This window comes from Brassica rapa, chromosome A01 (assembly GCF_000309985.2).
Source record: "Brassica rapa cultivar Chiifu-401-42 chromosome A01, CAAS_Brap_v3.01, whole genome shotgun sequence".
Classification (NCBI taxonomy): domain Eukaryota; kingdom Viridiplantae; phylum Streptophyta; class Magnoliopsida; order Brassicales; family Brassicaceae; genus Brassica; species Brassica rapa.
Genome location: NC_024795.2, coordinates 5,868,240 through 5,895,075, shown reverse-complemented (window position 1 = coordinate 5,895,075; position 26,836 = coordinate 5,868,240). Strand labels below are relative to the sequence as shown.

General features: G+C 36.3%; 5 protein-coding genes and 2 non-coding genes across 8 annotated transcripts; 3 read left to right on the top strand and 4 right to left on the bottom strand.

Moving 5' to 3' along the window:
• Positions 1-46: 46 nt before the first annotated feature.
• LOC103858013 (galactan beta-1,4-galactosyltransferase GALS3) lies at positions 47-2,557 on the bottom strand. The gene is made up of 2 exons (XM_009135296.3): positions 1,155-2,557; positions 47-579 (listed from the first exon to the last, which is right to left on the bottom strand). The coding sequence occupies exons 1-2, from the start codon at positions 2,306-2,308 to the stop codon at positions 234-236; spliced, it is 1,500 nt and encodes a 499-aa protein (XP_009133544.2). The 5' UTR covers positions 2,309-2,557; the 3' UTR covers positions 47-233.
• On the bottom strand, positions 2,495-11,216 carry LOC103858000 (transcriptional regulator ATRX). Of its 2 annotated transcripts, none has more exons than XM_033273075.1 (7): positions 7,653-11,216; positions 7,408-7,559; positions 5,414-7,327; positions 4,951-5,326; positions 4,714-4,846; positions 4,556-4,649; positions 2,495-4,465 (listed from the first exon to the last, which is right to left on the bottom strand). In XM_033273075.1, the coding sequence occupies exons 1-7, from the start codon at positions 8,559-8,561 to the stop codon at positions 4,348-4,350; spliced, it is 3,696 nt and encodes a 1,231-aa protein (XP_033128966.1). In that variant the 5' UTR covers positions 8,562-11,216; the 3' UTR covers positions 2,495-4,347. The 2 variants fall into 2 exon arrangements, with proteins under 2 accessions (XP_033128966.1, XP_009133519.1); XM_009135271.3 differs by having other exon boundaries at positions 4,714-4,861; positions 7,653-11,213.
• A 1,718-nt stretch (positions 11,217-12,934) lies between these two features.
• LOC103857990 lies at positions 12,935-14,236 on the top strand. Its single transcript, XM_009135259.3, is given in 3 exon segments — positions 12,935-13,364; positions 13,442-13,579; positions 13,985-14,236. Coding segments are annotated over 3 exon segments (246 nt in total). The 5' UTR covers positions 12,935-13,273; the 3' UTR covers positions 14,002-14,236.
• Positions 14,077-21,927, bottom strand: LOC103857982 (LRR receptor-like serine/threonine-protein kinase GSO1). Its single transcript, XM_009135247.3, has 2 exons — positions 15,691-21,927; positions 14,077-15,451 (listed from the first exon to the last, which is right to left on the bottom strand). The coding sequence occupies exons 1-2, from the start codon at positions 19,106-19,108 to the stop codon at positions 15,099-15,101; spliced, it is 3,771 nt and encodes a 1,256-aa protein (XP_009133495.1). The 5' UTR covers positions 19,109-21,927; the 3' UTR covers positions 14,077-15,098.
• Positions 21,928-22,003: 76 nt separating this feature from the next.
• Positions 22,004-22,077, top strand: TRNAT-AGU. Its single transcript has one exon. It is a non-coding gene; the product is annotated as a tRNA-Thr (tRNA).
• Positions 22,078-22,193: 116 nt separating this feature from the next.
• Positions 22,194-22,267, top strand: TRNAT-AGU. The gene has a single exon. It is a non-coding gene; the product is annotated as a tRNA-Thr (tRNA).
• LOC103857975 (vacuolar-sorting receptor 7) lies at positions 22,256-26,617 on the bottom strand. The gene is made up of 11 exons (XM_009135234.2): positions 25,344-26,617; positions 24,178-24,870; positions 24,013-24,101; positions 23,862-23,931; positions 23,615-23,775; positions 23,436-23,517; positions 23,257-23,339; positions 23,091-23,154; positions 22,870-22,998; positions 22,695-22,798; positions 22,256-22,593 (listed from the first exon to the last, which is right to left on the bottom strand). The coding sequence occupies exons 1-11, from the start codon at positions 25,645-25,647 to the stop codon at positions 22,477-22,479; spliced, it is 1,896 nt and encodes a 631-aa protein (XP_009133482.1). The 5' UTR covers positions 25,648-26,617; the 3' UTR covers positions 22,256-22,476.
• Positions 26,618-26,836: the final 219 nt, after the last annotated feature.

Sequence of the window (26,836 nt, the reverse complement as noted above, 5' to 3'; positions counted from 1 at the left end):
TTTTTCTGTCACGAATGGTGAATTGAATTTGTTGTCAACGTTAATAGACTATAGAATTTTATTCTTGACAGTGAAAATATATACTAAGAATTTATAAACCGATACCGAAATTATAATACAATAAAAGAATAGCCCAAAAGAAACCACTAAAGTAAAACATATCCCCCATCTCACTTCATAAACTCTAATCCTTTCTTTTCTAATAATTAAACATGAATACATTAAAGTATGTTTCATTGTCGTGTCCTAAGCAGTCGGTCACCGATCGTTCTCATCTCAAACATCTTCACAGCAAGACCAACGTCGCGGATCGTAGTGTCGAGCACATAAGGATTATTCTCAAATACAACTCTCGAGTCATTGGAAAGGTGACGGCAAGGCTCACGACGCTGAGAGATGGAACCGTGGTAATGGAAGTAACGGATTTTGCTCTCTGCCTTGTGGTATGTTTTCCCTTGTAGATTCTGAGACATGTGGACTCCCGTTGCAAATACATTTTGTGGCTGGACCGCGTACTTCCGGTCTCGTCTTGGAACCTTCTTCACGTCTCTATATGCCATTTTCTCAAATCCCCATTTCCTGAACCATTACAGAAAATTAGCGTTTAGAGATCAAATCAGTCTACAATTTATGAACTAGGAGAGATGGCCATTTGAGACGCAGTGAATTTTAACCACACCATAATCTAAAAAAACTCAACTAAATCAAACCATAACTGAAATGTTTGTCCTAACAAGAACCATTACACATTCAATCTGAGTCAAACAAATAAGATTAAGAAGTAAAACCATAACCGTACCAAACTGATTATCAACATCAGAATTCAATATTATTTTTAGTTAAACAAAATAATTGCCAACCAAAAGCCGGATCAATCTTAAAGTTAGAATCTTAGGAATATATATATCACTCAAATAATGTGACGTGAAATAAAAGCAAAGATCTGGACCGACATAGAAGACTAATACAGAATGCTCAAAGACTTTTTCTAACCAAGTGTTGACAGAATCATATACTTGTTCCATAATAATATTACAAAAGCCAATCAAAACTACGTGATTATATTCTACGTTACTCAACACATCACACATGCGTCTTAGGCTTAGCTAAAGCATCATTAACCAAAACTATAACGAGATTATAATTAACATTACCTGTAAGTTCTCGCCGGACCATCCCCGGAGTAACAAATCCTACTACTCATCGGCATCTGCTCAATAGTAAACTGAGAATATTCCTCCAAAGATTCCATAACCGACTTAATCGTCTCCTCCTCCGGAACATACATAAACTCATCGACATCGAAGAAGAACATCCACTTGGCCTTAAACCTATACCTATGCAAGCAATCATTCACCACCATGAACTGATTATGATAATACCCATCGAACCGCTCCTGATCCCTAATGTCATGCACCGTCACCCTCCCTAGCTCAATCCACGGCCGTAGAACCTCGAACACGTCGCCGTGGATCCCCCCGGCGTCGTGGAGCACGAAATGCGAACGGTCTCCGAAGAACCTCGCGTGGTACGCGATCCATTCTCTGACTCTCTGCGGGCTTAGGTTCCCGTAGAGAGACGAGCCGCAGTAGAGGTAATCGTACTTCTTGACGGCGGAGGAGGAGGAGGTGTAGAGGTCGAAGTCGACGGAGTTTGGAGATTCCGTTAGGACTGGGATCGAGTCGGTGAGGTTTAGCGATGGATCTCCGGTGGTGGCGTGGAGGATGAGATTCCCGCCGGAGTTCACGGCGGAGGTTGTTGGGAAAGTGCAGTTCACGACGACGGTTGTGTAGATCCGTCCATATCCCCAGTCGGTTAGGATTTTAAACCCGGTTGTGGAAACCGGGTCCTGAGTCGGGTCGAGAGGGACCCACTCGCATCGGTACGAAGGGTGGCCGTACACGTGGAGGGGTTTCGATGATAAGCCGATAACGGCGAATGAGTTAGCGCCGCCTCTGTACGCGCTCATCGTGACGAAGTTATAAGCCGCGGAGCCGTGACCAGTAAACGTCCGTTTAATAACGCCGTTATCCAACACTACCGGCTCTGTAGAGGTTTTTTCAGGTGTAACGTTAACGGCGGTGGATGTGATGTTAACGGGAACGGCGGGGGAGAAGCGCGAGATGCAGAAGCGGAAATCTGAGGCGGAGAGGGAGAATGAAGAAGGTATGAAAGGTAAGAGAGTGGCTAGAGTGAAGATGACGAGTAACGCCATGAAGATGAGCTTGAGCTCGGTGGAGAAGTTCCATATGACGCCGACGAGAAGCTTCTTGTCCTTGTTGGGGTGATGGTCTCTCTCTTTGGCCATGGGCGATGGATCTTATCGTCTTCGCTACTAGATCTGCTCTAGAATCAGAGAAGAAGATGAATAGATTCTCTCTCTCTTTCTATGGTTCAACGAGTCGAGTCGATTTCTATTCTCTGCTCTGTATGTTAATGTGTATACACACACAAAGCTGTTCTTCTTTTTGTCTTTGTTACCTGTGTTAGTGTGTTTATATTCATTATATTTTTTTTAAAAAAATGCTATTTCCGTGATATTTCCTGAATATGCTATTTTATTTTAGTAAGTGATGTTTCTTTTCTTTTGCTAATCTTTGTATATCTAGTACATAAAGAAGGGTCTAATGAAAACAACTTATAAAAAAAGATATACTGGAATTAGACACATTGAATCCATCACTACTTGGGCAAATCATGCTATGCAGGGGTAGCTATTAGCCAGAAGTCTTTTTTTTTGTTCATTTAGCTAGGAGTGTTTTATTAGTTAATTTCGTTTTTAAGAAAAATGTAATATAAATTAAACAGAATTGTGTATAAATGGTGTGCTTTTGCGTAATTTTATTTTTTTTATAAACAGATAAAATATAATAATTATTATTTTTATAAGGAAAATAGATTTCTTCGTTTGGCTAGGTAGAATATTTATTTAAATAAGTGTTAGGTTTTGGCGACATTATTTGTATTTGTAATAAAAGCCTCTTTAAAGGTCTCTCTGAGTAATCACATTACCTATTTTTGTACTATTTTGACTTGCAGACGTCATAATGGAAACTGTAAAGTGAAGGGAAGGGAAGGAAAGGTCATAAAGAAAAGAAAAATTAAAGATGATTACCAACTAATCGAAAATTGTTTACATGATAATTAATAATGCATCTGAAGAAAACAAACAGTTTTTATGTGCTAAACGCCAAATTCATCTGCATTATTAACGACAAAAATATTTTGTATACATGTTATTACTGGCCAATATATATCCAACAAGCATTAAAAAGCTGATGGCATACAGCCTTCTCAAATGAATCATATAGTTTTAGTTAAACCGGTTAAAATTTCTTAACTTTTGTATACGAATATTCAGGGGTGACAATGTGACATTTGAAATAGAGAATGAATCGCGACCGCGTTTTCTTACCGTAATTTTTTGTGTACTTTTCCGTTACGCAGTTTCGTTAATTCGTTTACAGGATTCCAACATCTGTGGGAGACCTGGCGTTGTCTCCAGTACCCACCTGTCGGCCAGGGCAGCGTGACGTCTCGGCTTCTCTCCAACGTTTCAGTCAAGACATCTCCTACTCATTGGGTCTTAATATGATAAGGCCACGTAGGCCTAAAATTAGCCATAGGCAAAAGACCAAGTATCATTGAAGCCCATAAATGGGTTGTCCATCAATATATAGCTTTGAGTCTTTAACACATCTGATAGATTTAATTATTTAACATGTAGAAGACATTGGAGACATCTCCAAGATAGTTGATTTTGGCCACATTATTGTTTAAAAAAGTTAAGCTAAGCTGAGGCAGCATCTAGCTCTCAGCTTTTGGCTAACCTAAATATTGGCTAAGCTAGATGTAGTCTTGTCTGAGTTGTCTCTACATGTAGAATGTGTAGTCCACTTGATCATATTATAAAGTTTTTGGATTTACTTGCCTTCTTTTTCATAACTAGTAGTCTTGAAATTCCTTTGATCATATCTAATGTTCAATATAAGAAAATACTTGTTTATTAATATTAGATCCATACATCCAAGAAGTTATTTTATCATTGGGTTCAGTATAACCTAAGTTGTCTGCACGATTGCTAATATTCCACTCATTTTGGATTTGTTTAATTGGCCAAATGATATGGAAATATAGGCCTAATGCAAAGTATTCGCAATGGGAGTTTTCTAACTTTTGAATTGTCCCACGCACAAGCCATATGATATGAGGAGTATATCGGAACTTTTTATTGTAATGATCTCAACATGGCAGAACAACAAGGCAAACAAATGTTATCAGGTATAATCAGATGTATCAGATTCCAAACTAACAGATAAATTAATATTGTTCTTCTTTTTTAAAATCCTAAGCATCAAGAAAAGCTCTCACAACATCGACGATTGGAGCCATGCAAATCGGACATTTCTTACTGCTCCATTGCAACTCATGAGCACATTTTAGACACGTGCACATATGTCCACACCTACAAAGAAACAAAAAAATAAATACCAAGACCGCTAGTTACTAAACCAGAGTTTGCGATTTGAAATAGCGATATGGCAAACGCACGTACCTATACAGAAGTGACTCAACAGGCATCTCAGAGCAAACGCAACACTTGCGTTTTAACGGATTCTTAGTTTCTACTCCTTGTTCCGCAGAGGAGCCTACAAGATTGTTTCATCAGTTAAAGAATTTTAAAACGTTTAATGCGATGTTAACAAAACTGACCAGAGCGACAAGAATCTTGAGTTGAAGATTTCTGGAAATGAAGTTGCATATCAGTGCAAGATTTAACAGTGTTTCGCAGTTCTAGCATTTCTCGTTGAAGCTGCTCCATTTGTTCCCTGAGATCACTTATCATCTGCATTTCCTGTGTCTGTTAAGTGAAGATCAGACCAAAAAAAAGTGAAGATCTTAGCTTACTTCACCAACACGTAACCTAACTTGAAGAAAAGCAAAACTCACAGTTTGACTTGTGGCAGAAGAAGGCTCAGGGAGAGATAAAGACGCTGTGGGTTCGTTATCCTTGTCGATATCTTGATCCCTGAAACTCCACGAAATCATCAACGTGCTACTCCTTTCTGATGATTGGCTGCAAGCGTCATGATCAGCTTCAAGAATTGTGTCGCTTGCAGCTTCAAGATTTGTCTTCTCTGGTTCTTCCTCTGTTTCATTATATTCTTGGTTCCTTGCTGAGCACTCTTCAACCCACTCTTCTTTTTCTTCTTCTTCGTCTTCTTCTTGATTGATTGGTACGCCTAGGTGATTCTGCACGAGACTTGTCATCAAATTATCGATTTTTTGTCGCAAGTCACTCGTCAAGAAGTTGGAAACTGTTCGGCTGCACAGCAGCAATTTGCAAAAAAGAAAAAAAGATTACAATCTCAAAATATAAATGAATTTTGAGAAATTATCATAGGTTATATACCTCTGGATAAGGTTACATATGTCCTTTTTATCAGATTCAGTGTTGAGAACCTCAAGGTACCTTTCTTTCCTTAACTCTTCCCAGTAACTTCGAGGCCTCGACACATCGTAGATCCAATCAGTTGAGATTTCTCCAATGTAATCATCAAAATCTCCATAATCTTCATAGTCATCATCATCATCATCATCATCTTCTTTTTCATCCCAATCATTTGCAAACTCTATTGCTACTTCTTTCACCTCTTCATCCTGTTGTGAAGCATTCTTCTCTTTAGCCTTCTCTCTAGAGTCTTCTTCAATTATATTTTCTTGAAAATTGTTTCCATCAGTCTCTTTAGTAGACTTGTCTTCTAGGTTTTGCAGAATAAACATTTCTTCACCTTGTAGTGAAGCACTTAGCTCTTTACCTCTCTCTGGAGAGCCATGACATGCAGATTCTTTTGCTGGTATAATAACTTCTTGAGAACTCATGATTTTCACCTCAGTGATATCTTTGGACTTGGCTTCTTCAGAACAAAGCTCTTCCTCTTTCATTCTTCTTCCTTTCTCTTCAGGTTCACACTGCATTATTTCTCTACTACTCTCTCTTTTATCCTTAATCTCTTGTGTACCAACAACTTTCTCCTTTGAAGTAGTAATACTTCTCTCCTCAGTTTTGAGATTAATGATTCTCCTTGAAGCTTCTTGCAACACTTCATTTCTCTCGGTATTAGGTTTGCCTGTTTTGCCTTTACCTCTGTCCATAGAATATCTTCTCCTACTCTTTTTGTACTTGGAGTTCCACATTTTCACCTTCTCAGCTATTCCCATAAATGTGTTTCCTTCTACACTTTCCTCCATTTCTCTCCCTTCTTTACTTTCCTTCTCAGTAGGTTTCTTTAAACCATTTTTATTGTTTCTGGTTGTTGTCTCCTGGACAACCTTTTCCTCTTCTTGTGCAGTCCCTTGTTGAGGATCTCCAATCTCTATGGACTTAGTTTCTACAGAAACACAATCTTCCTTTTCCTTTCTTCTTACTTCTTTCTCAGGAAACTCACAAGTAGTATTGCTTTTTTCCCCACTTTGGACATTATTGGTTCTTTTAGCATCTTCTAATACATCATTTTTATCAACTCTCTCAGTATTAGCTTTGGTCTCAGTTTTACCTTTCTCTGTCCATCTACTCCTATTCAGTTTCTCCTCTGAGTTCCATCGGTTCACCTTCTCAGCTATTCCAACCAAAACATTCCCTTGCACATTTTCTTTAGCAATAGCTTTCTCCTTTGTTTCTCCTTTATCTCCTCTCCCTTCTGTAGTTTCTTTCTGAAGGGTTTCCCCTATAGGTTTCTTTAAACCACTCTTACCCTCTGCACTTTCACTCAAAACAGCTTTCTTGACCGTCTCCTTATCGCCTCTCCCTTTATGACCTTCTCTAGCAACAGGTTTCTCCATTGTTTCTCGCTTTTCGCCTCTCCTTTCAAGACCTTCTTTAGCAACAGGTTTCTCCATTGTTTCGCGCTTTTCGCCTCTCCTTTCTGCAACTTCCTTTTTAATAGTTTCTCCTGTTGGTTTCTTTAAACCATTCTTGTTTTCTACAATTTCACTCAAGACAGCTTTCTTTGCGGTTTCCACAGCAGAAACCACTTCTTGAGCCATTGTTTCTCGCTTTTCGCCTTTCCTTTCTGCACTTTCCTTCTTAATAGTTTCTCCAGTGGATTTCTTTGAACCATTCTTGTTCTCTACAAGTTCACTCAGGACAGCTTTCTTCGCGGTTTCCACCGCAGAAACCACTTCTCGAACCTCCTTGACATCAATCTTCTCCATTATTTCCTCCACAGCTTTCTTCTCCAAAGACTTCTGAGGATCTTTCTCCATCACCCTAGACCGAGAAGAGACAGAACTAGAAATGTTATCAGAATTTGTCTTATTTTTCTCCCTGCATTTCATTTCATTTACTTCAGAGTTAAATATCTCTCCAAGAACTGCATTACAAACCATAAAACATTAGATACCTACTTGAGAAGATGCATCACACCAGACCCTCGTGGTGACCGGTTTAAATCAGATCCTCCTGCCCGGTTTAAATCAGATCCTGGTGCCCATGACTTAGACCGATACTTATCTTGAATCGCAATGCACCTTTCGTAACACCGAATCCTAAGCGTCGACTAAACACACAACAAAACAAATCTTTAGCCCTAATTAAACCCTAAATTTTTAACACCAGTCTTCGTTTGATATAAAAGCAATTACATATATACCTGAATCCTTCCCCGGTGCGTGAACTTTGAAACACAATGGCGATCTAACAAACTAGCCAGCTCCTTTTCACGATCACGCATCATCTGAATCAATAAATCAGCAAATGCTTGTCTCCCTCTTATTCTTGGGGAACAAGAAACCTGAGGAAAAGTTCTTGTTTCTGTTGTTGTTGTCTGAACTTCTTTGCCGTTCTCGTTACTGCTGCTTCCATTGTCGTTATTACCCGTTGTTGTTTCCGTGTCGCTGCTTAGTTTCCTGATTATATCCATAACTCTTACGCCTTCTCTTTCCTTCTCACCAGAAACAGATTGTGAGTCAGATTCAATCTCTTCCTCTTTATGTTCTTCATTTTTTCCTTCTTGAACTGGCTGTATTGGTTCATATTCTTTGACTGGTTCCTCAATAAGAGACTCTGAGTTCTCTAACACGTTTGATCCTGAAGAACTCGTTCTGCTATCGGTTTGTGTTTGGTTTTGGTTCGAGCTCGTTGTCCTTGCCTCCCATATCTGAACCAGAGAAGAAGCCGGCATGGTTTCTTTCCTTGACGTGTTCTTATCTTGTTGACCCGGATGAGGTAAATTCGGATCCGGGTCGGATCCTATAGAGGACGATGATAACCGAGGTTCCTCTGTTTTCAAAACAGAGGATTTGTTGGAAGAACATTCAGGAACCGCTTTGGTGGATTCATCACCATTCTCACCGGAGGCAACGGTAACGTTATCGAGATGATCTCTGACAAAAACATTGAGATTCTTCTCGAAGGCGACGTGTATGTTTCGGACATTGTTGTTGTTGCTGTTGTTGTTCTTGGTCTTCTTATTGTTGTTGTTGTCTCCTCGGATGCATCTCTCGTGGGGGCTTAATACGTAATTAAAAGCCTGAGACGTTTCTACGTCAGATGTCATCATGACGCCATTTTTATTGCAACACCAAAATCAAGAACACAAATCCTATTTAATCGGATCTTTGTCTATAATTTCTTATTTCTTGACCTCTTCTAGAGAAGAAGAAGAACAAGAACAAGAGCATCAATGATGGAAATTTTTCGAACAAGGAGGACAAAGTTTTGATGGACAAGAAGAAAGCAAAGAGACAGAACAGGGGAAAACGAAGAGACAGAGGCCAAAACAGATCAATGGAGAAGAAAGGCAAGAAGAAAAAATAAAAGTATGTGCTGTTTTTCTCTCTGTTTGATTTTTAATAGATTTGTTGTTACTTTCATCCACAAATATTATTTAGGTAAATAATCCTACCTTTTGTAATTTGTATAATGAAAAAATTCCAAATATAGATGAGTTGATTCTTGTATATTTAAGTTGTAACTTTTAAAACTAAAAATAAAAGTTTTCAGACAGTGTCAAAGAAAGAGGGAGAGCACACTTATAGCATTCTCTAAATTGGAGTTGACTAGTTTAATTGATACATGTATTACCTTTGTTTTATTCAAACTTACCGGTAACATTAGAGTGACTTGACTTGAACACTTTTTATTTAATCAGTGGATTTAGCTAGACATGAATCTGGATATACTACAAAGATCAGTGGTATTAAATTATCATGTTTTTGAATTTAGTGTTATCTAAAAGAGTATCTTTTCTTCAATTGATACATGTATTTACCGACTTGACTTGAACACTTTTTATTTAGTTTAGCTAGACATGAATCTGGATACTTCAAGGATCAGTGTAATTGAATTATCATGTTTTATAATTTAGTGTTACCTAAAAACGTTTTTTCCCAACTTTTTTCCCCAACTCATGTATTAATTACATGTAACAAAACATGATCCCATTATCATATGAATCTACAATAAAACTATTTTGTTTTTCTAAGTTTATGAATAATATCAAAAACGTTTCCAATTGTATACTATAATGATTTATGGTAACTCAGTATGGAATAAATAAATAGTCTTTGACATGTCTTATGAATAATATCAAATACGTTTCCAATTGTATACTATAATGATTTATGGTAACTCAGTATGACTATATTGTCATCTATTTCATATAACTTATTATGTAAGGTAATTATAGTCTTTGACTTAAGTGTCATAGAAAGTTAAACACATATTAACTGAAAATTTAGTCTTGGCGTGCTGTGTGTCATTTTAAAAAACAAATTTAGCTAAATTTTGGTAAATAAATACCAACACATAAGTGATTGTTGCTCAAATATATAAGATATCCACTTAAAATTTGGCACTTTGTAATTTTATCATCAACCACTGTTAAATTTTCTTACGTTTTCAATATTGTGCTCAGTAAACTTTGGAATCTAATGTTTTCAGTGCACAATTTTTTCCCATCTCTCACTTTCTTGAAAAAATCATGCCTTTGTTTGAAGAAGAGAGCGATCACAAGTATCATTAAAGCAATGGCTGCTAACGCTGAGATTGTAACAACTGATCTTGGACTAAGACATTGCTACTGCTTGTTGTCTGTGTTGCCTATAAAGGAATCAGCTGGCCATCTTGAGAACTGTTTCTTGAGTTTGTCTTGAAAGTTGTTGAAAGAGAGGTTGAGATACCCCAAGCTCTTCATATACCCAACAACACCAGGAACTTCACCGGTGAGCTGATTGTGAGACAGATCAAGAGTTTCTAGCTTTGCTAAAGTCACTATAGACTATAGTAGAGGGAACATCTCGGTGAAGTTATTGTAGCTGAGGTCTAACACAACGGCCAACTATATCTATGTGCATCATGTTGTAATTTCACTTTTTGACAAATGTGGTTCCTCCCGTCTATTTTGGAACATACTTTTTTTGGTAAAATCTATCACCAACATAGCATATGATCTTAGAAGTTTGGATTCACATTATTTATTTATTTATTTTCATAATACTAAATAACTTATGTAAAAAAAATTGAATTTATTGATAATTCTGTCTATATTACAAAATTATGTCTATATTATTGTTTCATTTTATATTTTTACTAGTTTCAAAATAATTCTTTTTATCATTAACAATAATTTTTATTTTATTCAATTTAAATGCAAAATTAAAAACAAAAATAAAAAATAGAAATTAAAAATTACCAAAAATCAACAAAAAAATTAAAACTTAAAAAACAAAATTCAAAATTCAAAAACTAAAAACTAAAATCCACCCAAAACAATCAGGATATATGTAAATACAAGGATTTTTAACATAAAAACACCTCAACTTTGGGCAAAAACACTCAAACAAAGTATTTAACGAAAAAACCATTAAACTAATTTTATTTAATGAATTAAACCATCACCGGTCATAATTATCAATACTACCGGTAAATATTTAATTTAGGATTTTACATTAAATAAACATAGTTGGAGATTTTACCATTAAAAATAAAAATAAATTGTTTTATAGCATTATCTAAAAATTAGCAATTTAAAATTTTAAAATTAACATTTTTAAAAATTTCTGCAAGTATATGAGTTTTTGTTTTGGGCAATTGTCAATAATAGCACCTTTTGAGTTTTTGTCTCAAAAATGGCACTAGAAAAAGAAAATCACAAAAATGACATTCATTAAAGGGTAAAATATCCCTAATACCCTTGGTTTAAAATTAAATAAACAAACAAAAATAAATAAATAAAAATAAAATAAAAATAAAAAAATGAAATTTTTTTTATATAGTTTCAGATTATATGTTTTCAGATTCAAAATTTTTTATACTTTTTTTTGAAATTTTTTTTTCAAATTTTCTTTTATTAATTCAAAAATACTTTTTGAAACTGTTTTTTAAATTTTTATTTTTAATTTTTTAGTTTTTATTTTTTATTTTATTAAATTTTAAACTCTAATTCCAAAAACCCTCGCCTTAACTCTAAACCCTAAGGTTTGGATTAATTAATCCAATTGATATAAGTGTATATTTACCTATTTAATGAAACCTATTTTTGTGACTTTGAGCCTTGAATGCTACTTTTAGAAAAAAAAACTTGGTTTGATGCTATCTTATTATTTTTCTCTTTTGTTTTTAACATCAACATTATTATATATAAATAAAAAATGTAAAAAATAAGAAAATATAATAAAAATTATCTAAAATTTACCTGTAATAAAAATTATCTAAAAGTTAAAAATGTAAAAAACAAGAAAATATAATAAAAAATTGTATATCTTATCTAATGAGAATTCGGCCAAAAAAAACATAAACTTTTCACGAATTGCCAAAGAAAACCTGTACTCGAGCCTGGCCAAAAAAATCATTTACTTTTATTGACTTTTTTAGTTTATTAATAAACTTAGGATTGACTTGCCAATTTAGCACGCCGTGAACTCTCAGTTAACACAGTGTTAACTAGACGTTAAATGTTGACGTTAAGTGAAACGACGTCGTTTCATCTCTCTTGAAAACGACGTCGTTTTACAGGATTTGAAATTAAAAATAAGTAGACCCCTGGATTCGAATCCAGGTTGGTTGGTCAAATGGCAAGGTCTTTTACCACTGGGCTACTCACACTTTCAATGTACTTACTAACATGTTTACTTGTATTTGGTACATATTAAATGTAAAAAATTCTCTAAAAACTTAATAAGATCTTTAAAATTCTAAAAAAATTAAAAAAATAAAGAAGATTTTTATAAAATTAATTTAGAAATTAAAATTAAAAATAAAATTTTATTTTTCTTTTTAAAAAATAAAAACTCTTCCAAAATTTTCTAAAAACTTAAAAAGATCTTTAAAATTTTATTGAAATTAAAAAATAAAAACTCTATCTTTAATTTTGAAATTAAAATTGAAATTAAAAAATCAAAAAATTTCCAAATTTTTCATTTAAAAAAAAATCCAATTTTTTTTAAAAAAATTATAATAAAATGCAAAAAATTAAAGTTACAATTATCAACTTTTTATGTGTGTATAATTAACTTCAACTTTTAGCAAATGTATTAAAAAAAATTGAAAAGTTTGGAAGATTTTTTATTTTTTGAAAAGAAAAAATAAAATTTTATTTTCTTTTTTAATTTCAAAATTAATTTTATAAGAAATTTCTTTATTTTTTCAATTTTTTGGAATTTTAAAGATCTTTTTAAGTTTTTAGAAAATTTTGGAAGAGTTTTTATTTTTTAAAAAGAAAAAGAAAATTTTATTTTTAATTTTAATTTCTAAATTAATTTTATAAAAATCTTCTTTATTTTTTTATTTTTTTTTGGAATTTTAAAGATCTTTTTAAGTTTTTAGAAAATTTTGGAAGAGTTTTTATTTTTTAAAAAGAAAAAGAAAATTTTATTTTTAATTTTAATTTCTAAATTAATTTTATAAAAATCTTCTTTATTTTTTAATTTTTTTGGAATTTTAAAGATCTTATTAAGTTTTTAGAGAATTTTTTATATTTAACATGTATCAAATAAAAATAAACATGTTAGTAAGTACATTGAAAGTGCCAGTTGCCCAGTGGTAAAATACCTTGTCATTTGACCAACCAACCTGGGTTTACATATTTTTAATTTTAAATTTGTTGACGGCGTGGTATTTTTCTAGTCAGCCCAAAATTTCATGTTTTTTTTGGCAATTCGTGCAAAGTTCATGTTTTTTTGGCCGAATTCTCCTTATCTAATATAAATGTAATAATAAAGGGAAACGGAGGTTGATCGGAGAGGAGACTCATCGACCAAGAAGAAGGAAACGATGCCTTTGAGTGCGACAATGGTGGGAGCTTTGCTGGGTCTGGGTACCCAGATGTACTCCAACGCTCTCCGCAAGCTCCCTTACATGCGCCGTAAGTCCACCAATCCCAAATTCAACAACCCTCCCTAATTTTTGGTTTTCGGTTATTGTGAAAATCTGGTTTATTAGATCCGTGGGAGCATGTGGTGGGTATGTGACTTGGTGCTGTGTTCGCGAACCAGCTTGTGAAATGGGATTTGAAGCTTAAGGAAGATCTCGAGGTCATGCTCAATAAGGCTAGAGCTGCCAACGAGCGCCGTTACTTCGGTATGTTTTGTCTTTGCTGATTCGCTTTGTTTGTTCCATGTGTTGATTCATATATGTTAAACCTTTTTTTGAAGTTTAGTCATGCACTGTTAGATGATTTGAGCAACAGTATGTTCACACACTCTCAATAAGAGTGGAAAGCTTTCGATTGTTTCTTGGGTTCTGGCGTTTGATAGTTGGAGGGAGTCATAGTTGTCTTTTGACACGTGTTATAAAGATCACTTGACTTTTCTGTTTAGTTTCATGACAAAATCACTTGTTGATTTGTGAGGGTGTGGCGGAAAATTGGTGTTTCACGTTTCTTGTGCTGTTGGTGATTGAATAAGTTTGCATGCTCATTTTACTTATATGACTTGAAAAATATTCAAACTTTTCTTCTTTTGTTTTTCTTTTGTTGTAATGCAGATGAAGATCGGGATTAATTTTTGAGTGATCTTTTGAAGTCTTCAGAAAGGAAGTATATTCTCCTCTGAAGTTGTATCAAGTGCTTGTTTTGTTTGTGATCTTCCCTGTAAAAGCTTTTCTTCTCCTTTTTTTTCTCTTTGGCTTCCGCATTAAGCTCTTTCATTCAGTGTTTTTGGTTAATAAACCTAAAAGATTTGTGGTTTCACAATCTGAATCAGTTAAAACTGTTTGTACCTGGCTAATAATTTCGAATGAGAAGCCTTAATTTCCTTAATTTGTCTGCTCAAAGACGGGAGGAAAATGAATCAAATGGTTGTTACGTGTTCGTTGCTTTTGTGTTTTGTTTGTTTAGAAGAATTTGTCCAAAGAATCATATTTAGATTCGTCCAAACAATACCCTAGTTTAAGAATAAATAACATATGTGTTTGTGCTGGTGCATTACTAGAGCCAAAAGATTATAATTAATGTTATTGGTAAACTGAGCAAAAATGGAAATTCTCCAATACCAGAACTCAGCAGGTTCATCTGGCAATAGAAGCGTAGCATGATGCCGAAGAGAGGAACCATCGCCAGAAAATCCCTCAGACCACATAAGCTTACAGTGGGGATTCACTTAAGGTTGGTGCATCATGTGCTTCTTCTGTGAGTGAACCAGCAGCTAAAGATAAAAGAATAAACTAAACGTTGAGTGTTTGATGAAGACCTTAGCCAGCAAGTAAACGGAGATCTAAAAATGAGTCAAGCAAATGATAAGTCATCAGTAAAGTGTTTCAATGGAAATGTATGTTGTGTTCTTATGTACATGAGGAGCAGAGTAAGAATGTATGTGTTGCGATGGACCACTGTTACTTCAAAATTGTTCACAAGTCACAACTACATCTTCTTTTTGCTAGACTGGAACATTTAAAAAACTCAGGTTTAGAACTTGGCGCAAGTTGCATGCTAAAAGCAATATGACTTACTAGTAGCGGATACATATATGCAAATGTTCAAGCAAAAACAAGAAATATTTGTGGGACTGCCACTCTATACAAATGCAAATACAGAATTTCAGAAAGAAAAAAAAATCAAGATCGCAGTTTCATGTCTCCAAAATCATTAGCAGGCATCACTTTACAGCTTCTTATAACCAGCAGTTCTATTGTTGAAGACATGTAGAAGGCTATCACATGCTTGTCTAGAAGATGGTCTCTCTTGTGGAGAAGTTTTGGTGCACTGAAGTGCAATCTCAAGCACCTTATAAGCTGCTTCTTCTTCAAATGGCATTAACGGCTTAAGCTTTGGATCTATTAGCTTCTCTCTCGTAGAACCGGCCATCTCAAGATGTGTTTCAACCCATTTCACCATACTCATATCTGCGCCAAACACTGACTCAGTTGGCATTTTACCGGACACAATCTCCATCAACACTATCCCCATACTGTAGACATCACTCTTCTCAGTCGCCTTCAATGAGTAAGCATACTCTACACACACATTTCAAAGCATTAGATTTTTAAAAAGTTAATAATGTTCTAAAAATTGGTCTAGGCGTCAAACCGGAAATAAACAAAATGATTTTTAAAAAATCAGTCAAGTCGGTTCAAAATATTGGTCTAGGTGTCCGTCTAATCAAATATTCCCCAGTGCATAATTACCTGTCTATCGATTTTTTGAACATTTGTTATATGCAAAAAGCAAGGAAGATTGAGAAGAAGACAAGTACCTGGAGCAATGTAGCCGTAAGAGCCAGCAAACCATGTATTTGATTCTGTGTTAGTATCATAGTTCTCAGTTAAGACCTTGGCCAGACCAAAATCTCCCAAGTGTGCTTCCATGTTGGAATCAAGGAGCACATTACTGGATTTGATATCACGGTGGAGGATTGGAGGAACACAGTCATGATGAAGATACTCCACTCCTTGAGCCAATCCTACAGCTATTCTCAATCTTGCTTCCCAGTCTAAAACCTTCTTCTTCTTTTCAACCTCAGGTTTCTCATCATGAAACCAATCCCATACACTTCCATTCTCCATATACTCATATATCAACAGATTCAACCCTTCAGACTTACTACTACAGTAACCCATCAGCTTAACAAGATGCCTATGTTTGATTCTCCCAAGGGTCTTCACTTCTCTGCTGAAGCTCTTGTTAGACATGAGATCATCTTTCCATAGAATCTTCTTCACAGCAACGGTCTGACCACTCTCAAGCTCGGCCTTGTAAATCTTCCCAGAGCCTCCTGATCCAATCATGAACTCCTCGCTCAAGTTATGCGTGGCGTCCATGATGTCATCCCACTTGATATCTGACTTTGAAGACGCTCCTGTCCTAAAGAGAGGCTTGTGCGTAGCTTGTGAAGAGGAGGAGCTTGACGACGAGTAAGCAGTGCTTCCATCTCTAACTTTCTTGAAGAAATCATGCCTTTGTTTGAAGAAGAGCGCGATCACAAGTATCATCAAAGCAATGGCTGCCAACGCTGAGATTGCTGAGATTGTAACAACTGATCTTGGACTAAGACCTTGCTGCTGCTTGTTGTCTCTTCCAGATCTATTGCAACGACTAAGAGGACTTCCACAGAGACCTGTGTTGCCTATAAAGGAATCAGCTGGCCATCTTGAGAACTGTTTCTTGAGTTTGCCTCTGAAGTTATTGAAAGAGAGGTTGAGGTACCCCAAGCTCTTCATATCTCCTACAGCTCCAGGAACTTCACCGGTCAGCTGATTATGAGAGAGATCAAGAGTCTCTAGCTTTGTCAACGTCCCAATAGTAGAAGGAACATCTCCAGTAAAGTTATTGTAGCTGAGGTCTAAAGCACTTTGAAGATCTTGAAGCTGCCCAATCTCTAAAGGTATCTCTCCTGCTAAGATGTTTCTCGATAACCGAAGCTCGTATAGCTTACTAAGCTTGCCAATACCTTGAGGAAGCGAACCTGAGAACTGGTTCTTATCTAGGTTAAGTACATTAAGAGCTCCCAAGTTACCAATCTCCTGAGGGATCGATCCATTGAGAAAGTTTCCATCAAGAGACAACACAAGCAGCTTTGTGCAGTTGAACAGCTCAGTAGGTAAAGATCCATCAAACTGGTTAGAAGAAAGCTTCAGCTCTCCTAACTGTGAAAGTTTTCCAAGCCAAGGAGGTATAGGCCCGGACAAAAAATTGTTGTTGAGATCAATGTGTGTCAGCTTCTTGCACAAGACTAGCTGCAACGGAATGGTTCCCGTAAGAGAGTTGCTTGAGATATCCAATAAAGACAGCTCACGGATCTTCCCAAACGTCCAAGGGATTCTTCCTGTGAACTGATTCTTGCCTAGCCTGAGACGGTCGAGATTCGGAGAGTTCCCTAGCTGGAGAGGGATCTCATCTTCAAACTCGTTGTTGGTGACATCAAACGAGAGGAAAGAGGTGGAGCCGCACAGTGGAAGGATCGTACCGTTGAGCTTGTTGTGAGAGAGGTTGATTCTGGTGAGGTTCTTGAGATTGGTTAGTGAATCCGGAAGGCTTCCTTGGAGAGAGTTGTTGTAAAGCATGAACTGTTCCAATCCCTTTAAGAATCCGTAGGAGGAAGGAATCGAACCGGAGAGCTTGTTGTCTGCCAAATCCAAGATTTTGAGTTGGTGGCAGTTACCTAAAGTGGCGGGAAGTCCGCCAACGAACTCGTTCTGCCTCAAGTGAAGCAAGTTAAGCTCCTTTAGGGCTCCTATCGAAGAAGGGATCTCTCCTTCGAAATGATTCCCGAAGAGATCAATCATCTGTAGGCTCGTGCAGTTTCCGATCTCTTTGGGGATCTCACCCGAGAAACGATTCTCGTATAGAAACAGAACTTCTAGCTTCTTCAGGGCGGCGATTTCGTTAGGTAACGTGCCATCCAAGTTATTGTGATACAGAACAAGCCACTGTAGGTTGGTGAGGTTTGATATAGAAGGAGATAACTTGCCCTCCAAGGTATTGTTGTGGAGATAAAGATCCGTGAGTTCGACTAGCTGGAACAGTGCTTCAGGTATGGAGCCGGTTAGAGAATTGTTCGACAAGTCAAGCTGTTTAAGCGATTGACATCTGCTGATCTCCGCGGGAACTTCACCTGAGAGCTGAGTTCCAGACAGAACCAGCTGTTCTAAGTTTGTGTTGTTAGAACATATACTCCTCGGTAAAGAACCAGAGAAACCGTTGTTTGCTAAAGCCAAATCAAGAAGCTGACTCATGTTCCAGATCTCTTCAGGTATCTCTCCGGTGAGATTATTCGCCGATAAATCGAGTGTCTGAAGATTCTTCAGATTAGCCAACGTCTTGGGGACAGGACCTTGAAGCTGGTTCTCCATCAAGTTAAGATACTCGAGCTGACTCAGTTCACCGAGTTGACTCGGTATCTCTCCGGAGAGACCGTTGCTCGCGAGGTTGAGTATCTCGAGGTTCTCGAGGCGTCCTAACTCAGCAGGTATCGTCCCGTTAAGACTGTTCGCCGCCGCGGCGAACACGGTGAGGTCGGAGCAGTTCGCTAGCTCCGCCGGGATAGGTCCTTCGAGTTGGTTATCTTGAAGTATCAACGACTGAACTCGAGCGAGTCGACCGAGTTGACTCGGTATGGGGCCCGTGAGTCTGCACGAGGCTAAGGCGAGCATCTGGAGATTCACGAGGCTCCCTAGCGTCTCCGGGATGGTTCCGACGAGCTCGTTGTCTCCGATCCTGAGTGAGCGGAGGTTGAAGAGGGAGCCGAGTTGAGGAGGAATCTCGCCGGTGAGCTGGTTGGAGAAGAGGAAGAGAGACTCCAAGGAGGAAAGGTTGGAGAGGGCAGTTGGGATGGGGCCCGCTAGATTGTTGGAAGATAGATCGAGGTGGATTAGGTTGTCAAACCGGCCAAACGATGGAGAGATCGAACCGGTTAGGCCTAAACCGGAGAGGTTAAGGGCTACGACTCGGAATAAACCGGTTTCGTCGCATGTGACACCGGTCCATGAACAGTAGTTGATGTTGACAGAGTTCCATTGGGGGAGAGGATCGTCTTCTTCTGGATTGGTGACGAAAGATTTCTTCGCTTCGAGAAGATTGTGGAGATCATCGGTTGGACCGGTTTGAGCCGAAATCGAACCGAGTGAAGAGCAGAGGATGAACATGGCAAGAAGAAGAGTATGAAGAGTCTGCATGGTTTCTTCTTCTTGTTTTATTTAGAAAGAAGCTGTATGTAGTTTCTATAGCATTAGTTTGATTCTTGTTGTATTGATTGAAGGAGAAAGATGATTAGTCATCAGAACGGTGCATAGGGACACACACACTCTCTCTCTCTATGTGTAAATGCTGAGGACAAAAGCTTTGGGAATAAATGTAGAGTTTCTCTCTCTTCTGTTTTTCTCTGGTTACTGTTTTATTGATGTTTAGAGAGAGAAAGAGTTAATGAAGAGACTGGGCAATGTGTAAGAGAGAGAGAGAGAGATGGGAAAATGGAATGGGAAGGCTCGTAGATAAATGTTTTGGCTTTTATAAATAGCGGCAAAGGTCAACGATCATATGTGTGTGTACGTGATTGTCCGTGTACAATCAAACTGTGCCTAAAAACTTTGACAAATTAAACACTGGTCTTCTTAGGAACAACAGTCCACACTCCACTGAATATATAAAACATGTTCGTACACATTATATTCATATCAAACTTGTAAAATTATAGACTTTCATATATGCTTCGCTGGTTAATTTTAGTTTTAATTATATCAGATTTTCAAGATATGCGTCCAGGTTTTGTTTTAAGCATTATGACAATTGACCAGAGAAAAGTTGTCTTTACTCAGTTCTTTTTTTTGTTCCTATTGACATGCTAAAATCAGATTCATGCATGCTGATCAATTTATTTTCTAATTAAACTCCATACCAAAAGTTGCGATCATATCTCTTTTTGTTTTTTTTTTTCTTATGAAAAAGCTGCAGTTAAGTTGAAAATGATTAGGTTTCCAGTCATTCGATTTCACAAGTCATTTCATAGTAACATTTTATCGAGCAAATACATATGATTGCTACTCTGAATATTTAGAGTATCGACTCTACACGATATCTTTTTTCTTCCTGTATATTGTTTATATTGTTCTAAGACGCAATCATTTGCTTATATCAAAGACCCGATTTGTGAGAAGTTCATACTTGCTTATTTTTTGTTACTTTTCAAGAAGTTTAGCTGTTTAAGTAATGTTAATGAAATAAAGAAACATCAAGTTTTTTTAAAATATGATGATGCATGGCTTTGACCTTGGCCAATGAAAAAGAGTGGTTGAGACAATGACTTGGTTTGAATGATATTTTTTGTATCAGTTTTGCTTTGGTTTAGTGTGTTAGCTTCTCATCACGTCAACCATTTCACGATAAAGAGAGCAGTTGTGTTTCCATTTTTATCTATATATGTTTATGAATGTACATTAATATACGTCATTATATAAATATGCCTTGAATATCGTCCTTACCGAGTCAAATAAAAAAGTTATCATCACATGCAACATATCAAACTAGGCTTGATATTTGTTGATGTTTCCCAATTTAATTTCATCGACGTAAAGAACAAACTCGTGAACTTATACAAACAACTGAAACAAGTACGTGTTCTTACTATATTTCATCCCATTGCCGTAAAAAATTATATAATAATTAGGGTTAGTTGTAGATATATAGTACGGTTGTCTTTCGGAATCTAGCTTAAATTTAAATCACTCCTATAGTGCTATGTCCCATCTAGTTATAAATAAAAATGGAATAACACATCAAGAACTATATGTCATTATCAAATGTAGTTATTATATATAACTTTGGTTGACCGTGATAATGCAAGATCGAATCAAGTTTACGTACAACAACTTGTTCTATAATTGAAAATGGGGAAACAATTACAATTAAATTGTGAGTATTCCATTCAACTTGATTCTAAATCCAAAAGGATGAGACAAAGGAATTATCTTCGATCCACCAAAAAGGTCAAGATTCATAATTTTATATATTTTCTATTGTTTGGTTGTCTATATATACTTAATTTGATCTTAAATTCAAAGTGATATATTTTGTAATTTCATTATGCTCGTTCAGAATTGTGATTAGTTTACTTCAAGAACAAGATATTCAAAATAATATAAGATATAATAAGATAAGATAAATTAAATTAAATGATTAACAACCATGTTAGTCAATGTATCACATACGTAGCCAAATATATGATATGAGTTGCTTATTGTTCTGTATAACCAGGGGTAGGTTCGTTTGGTTGGGACCGTAAAATTTTCTTGTAAAGAGTAATTACGAAACAAAGAGTAAAAGAAAAGCAACATGATTTAATTGATTCGTCTATCACAAGGTTAATTAAGCGAAATAAGTAAATAGTCCATTCAAATCGAGACTAATTATCATGCCACTTTGACCACATACTTTTTTTAACTAGCAACATTGAACTTGAATGATAGCGTAAGGGACACAACTGCCCTAAAACATTTGAGACTAATTACGCAGGACTAGTCTCAAATGTTGAAAATGAATACACCATTGGAAAAAAATGGAATTAATCAGCCAATAATTAAAGTTTAATTTGAGTTTTAGACTAGTCCCACCAAATGGTTTTTATTTGTAACTAACCATTTCTAGATCAGAAAAAAGCCAACAGATGGTTCCAAAACGTTTGTTGGCTAATCAAACCCATTAGCAAGACAGCCCATAAAGAAAAGAGATATGACTCGTACACTAAATATTGAGATTAAAACAATCTAACACAATTACTCTTAACTGATCCATGCAGATGTGTTAAATTGTTATACTAAACAAAAACAGAACCTTCCAGTTTCATCGTGCAGTGGGGACCAAGTATTTCAGCTCTAAACCCAAAAGACAAAGACCGTTCTTGATAGATATCAAGTGGCTTGATGATCTTTCCAGTGAACATTTTCCTGTGCATTACTTAACCGTTGTCACAAATGTTGTCCTTGCTTCTGACATCGAATCTGTAGAAACACAAGAGGGAAAGCTATAAAAGTATAATGTTTTAATCTTTATGGGACTATTATTTTCAGTAACAACAAGCTTTCATAGCTCAGTTGGTTAGAGCACCCGTTTAGTAAGCGGGAGGTCTTGAGTTCAACTCTCAATGAAAGCACATTCCATTATTTTATTTTGCCTTTTCTTGTTATATTGCAGAACATAGCCCTCATCTTTCTATCATATAGAAAAGGCCCTACTATTTCAAAATCTTACAACTTAATCAACAAACAAGCTTTCATAGCTCAGTTGGTTAGAGCACCCGTTTAGTAAGCGGGAGGTCTTGAGTTCAACTCTCAATGAAAGCACAACTTCTATTCTACCTTTTGTTTCTTTTCTCACAAATATGTCCCCAAACTTTGATATTTTAAATAGACATTTCTCTATCTCACTCTTTTATTTTTACAAGGTATATCATATATATACAGTGAGTGATCTCAGACAATTTCTTTGTGAATCTGTTCCTGAAATAATACAACTACAGGACAGGTATGGCTCCTTTGGTCATAGTATAATATTAGGCTGTAGAGTTGTGTGTGAACGGCTCAGCTTCTGATGGAACTTCACGAGCTCTTTGGCTCTCAAGTGGCATATACTGTGACATTATCGTCATAATCTCTGAATCCATGTAAGACTGTATGATAAAAACCGCAAAGAAAGAAAAAAAATAGTTAAGTATATATAATCATAAAACCATTGAACTCAAAAATGGTTTTGTGGAATCAAGAAAAGTACCCTGAACCGGTATTTGTAGAATAGATAACCAGCTAAACCCGCTACTGCGACGATTGCTAGTATCAAGAGTGTGAGCCACCATGCTGTTTTGGATCCATTTCTCTCTGAAATTATATAATGGCTTAGAAAAATGTAAATGATCTGAAATTTGAGTCATGAATGAAATAAATTTTACCTATACAAGTATCTTGATCGGATATGTAAAGGCGATCACCAGAACAACTACAGCCGTGTCCTCCCCATGTGTTCCTGCATTTGCAACCGCTGCATTGACACACCAAACCCTCTTTACATTCATTGATATCTGCAACAGAGCCAAATCAAAACACAATAATTACAGAACTGGTTAATGAAAAATAGCTAAAGATTCAGGACAAGACTCTTGAGAAGCCTTACCTTCACAGGTGAGTCCATCGCCTTTAAAACCTGGAGGACATTTGCAGCCAGTAGACATAGAGTCCTGATTGTTCATAAGTAGTAGTTTGTAAATAAATATCAAAGAGATGATATGAATTAAAACAAGAACACACTGAAAGGATTTGTAACAAGAGAATCACTAAACTGAGCAAGCAGAGAATGTTGCTCCATTTCTTGTATCAGACCAGCAACCTCCATTGTTAATAGTACACCTAGCAGGCCCATACGCTGCAAAACTCAATTACAAACCAGAAATTCAGACAAAACTCGAGAAACGGGTCTCAACATTTGAGTGTTATGTTGTGTGAAGTGTGAACAACTTACGTGTACATGAAGTGTAACCGTCTCCTTTGTACTGAACACCTTTTACAACTGGACACTCACAGATTCTTCCTCTGAAAGTGTCCTGATCAAAAGAAAACTCAAAACATTATAGGACCGATAATAAACATTTCAAATCAAATTGATACAAATATAGCAATGAGATGTGAATTATGACTTACTTTACAAGCAGTCATGTTTGCTCTTTTATCCTGCCAGCAACCACCATTATTTTCAAGACATTCATTAGTCTCTAAACCTGTGTTTAAGCAAATGGGAAGATCTGATGTCTCGTTGAATCCAGCGCATATCGCCTTCAGAACAGCTGTTCTCTCCAGTCTCCCTTCACAAGCACAAACAGTAACAACATAAAACTTCAGTATCTACAGAAGTTTCAGTATCTTAAAAAGTCATATAAGCAATCCAAACCTCGATATTGGGCGTTATTGATGACTAATGTTGGCAATATAGTAACATCTCCTCGCTCTCCGCGACCAAGCTTGATGATATTACATCCAATTCAATTAGTAACCAAACTTAAATGTATCCAACCAACAAGTAAAAAAGCAACAAGACCAACCTGAACTACTTGCTCCATTTTCAGAACTTCGTTGTCGGTATCAGCCTCAGGATCCCCCATGCATTTCTTGACCTTCTCAATGGGTAAATCTGAGAGAATTCTTGAAAATTCATAAAACCATAACAAAATATAAAAAAAAATGTTTTCTATTTAAACAACTCTTACTCAGAGATTTGATGACATTTTCAGCACACTCTATGCTATACTTCTTCTCCTTCATTGAACACCTAGCGTGAAAATCAGTAACATAATCCCACCAAACCCAAGAACGGCTACTCTCATTAGCAACTCTATGCACACAAAGCTGTCTCAGATTCTCAAACACAACATCTTTCCCTTCATACCCTTCTCTGAAATTCTTCTCAGGGTCAGGAGCACAGTACCTCCCATGGTTTATACACTGAGACTTACACTGCGGACTGTTCACAAACTGAAAAGGACAAAACCAAGTGATGTAATGCGGCGTAAACGCCGTGAAACCTCCCTTCTCGAGTATCTGAGCATGACCCTTGAAGTTCTTGACGAAATCCATCTGCTCATCGCACCGTGCGCCACACTCGTCGTTGCTGTTAGTCCAGAGCTCGTACTCAACTCTCTGATCAGGATGAGGAACAGATTCTCTCCAGTCTAGCTTCAAGACTATGTTTTTGCCTTTCTTAAACCCTTCTCTTAAGCTGTCTCCGAATGATTTCTCGATTAGCACCGAGGGGATTGTTAGCTTCTCTATAAACCCGTCCGCGTCTCTGCTCTCTTCGGGTGAGTCCATTGTTAGCAACGGCTCGTCTTTGTTGTCTGCGACGAGAACAGCTGCTGCTCCTGCTTGCTGCGCGTTCCATGCCTTTAACGCAAAGTAACAACCTGAAACAGAGCATCAAAAACAGAGGACCTAAAAAACAGAACGAATCATAAAGACTTGAGAGTTTATAGTTTAAGGCTTTGAATGGTAACCAACTGTCCCGCATTGTACTACCTTTAATAATAACAAAAATATCTACATGTACCTATATATTTATATATTTTTATTACTATTTGAACTGCACCACACTTATTCCGCAGATGTCCACACGTTACCATTCGGAGCCTAAATCTTTACCAGAGGTTTAGTGCGAATCAATAAGTTGGAACAATTTTGTAATTCTTTTTATTTTTATATTGAAAAAAAGCCCTTTCAAGTCCTATTGGCTTCTCAAGTTAACATGAGAGACTAAAGTTTAGATTTTTACACTCAAATCTAAATTTTCAGACATGATTTTTTGTAGTTTATTCAAAAAGACAGAACACATGTTTTAAACTTTAAAGATGTTTTTTTGTTGTTGTTGTTGTGTTGTTACCTCCACGATCGAGAAGGAGAATAGTGGGCCGAGGAAACTTGGGCTTGAAGGTTTTACCAAAAGCAGAGCAACCGTCGGTTTTACTATCCGGGTAAACCACTGCTCCGATTAGAAACCCGCCGTAGTCGGGTAACCCGAAGTTGGCGATCGACCCGTCGTGCTTCGACCTCATCTCCTCCGGGTTTAGAACTCTTATGCTCTCTTTCTCCACCACGAACCTCGCGTCAACGACCACCATGGCGATAGCGATGATGGTCAACGCCGCGAGGAGAGAGGTCAACGCTCTCCCGTTGACTAAACTCATGTCTGAATACACTGATTGGATTACACGATGGGTTTTGGTAGATGGATCTACCTTACTGGTGTGTTCCTCGGATTGTTGTTTCCCGGGAAAAATGAAAGAGAGAGAAAAATCAAAAACAGAGGAAAAGAGATATAACTGAAGCGTTTTTGAGTTAACTGTTTCTAATTGGAGATGGTAGAATATTATGATGGTATATATAAATACAAATGGAAAACATATATTTTTGAGAAAATGGAAAAGAATTGGAAGATGTTTAGACTTTTGTTTTTATATGTTTTTTTTCCTGTAAGATGATAAAGTAGGAGACTCGATCAAAGCCTTGACTTTGCAATAAACATGGTGTGTTACGGCAGACAACAATATTCTTTTGAGTTTTAAAAAAGTTTGTAGAAGGAAAACAATTCAATTATAACCTTTTACTTGTCAACAAATTTATATCATTTTACTATTCCATTATGACGTAATATAACCTAAATTATTATCTATCTCTTTTGCCTGATGAATTTTCGTACAACGACAATAATTAAATAACTATATTATTGTTTTTAATTAAGTCAATTGAAAAGCTGGTTAAACAAATAGCAGACTTGGTCCAAGTAACTGGTCAAATAAACAGAAACATTGACTCCAAACGGGCTGGATTTCAATTAGGCCGTCGTATTTAAACGCTCTTCAAGATCTACATATATGGGGTGTGTTGAACAGAATTTGAATATATTTAAAATGATTTAATTTTAATAAGTTATAGATAATTTTTAAAAATTATGAAATTTATATCAATACTATTAAAACAAGAACATGTCCCATTGATATTAGTCCAGTCCAACTTAAAATATAACTGCATCTAATTGATTATCTAAATATATCATATAACCATCTCGATAAAATAATTTTGTAACTTCCACTTTTGTTCCAAAATTTTCGGATCCAATCCTGTCATATACATATATGTTACTAATAAAATAATTTTGTAACTACTTCTAAGATGTATGCATATTTTGTAATGTCACCCTTTAAATTCCAAAATATCAGTGATCCACTACTTTCAATATTACAATTTACAAACTGTCGACTACCTTATGAAGTCCAATAAATAAAAATTACGTCATTTGGAAATAGTAAAATTGATACTATACTTTAATAAATATTATTTTCACCACACAAATTAATGGGAATGAAATGAACTAAG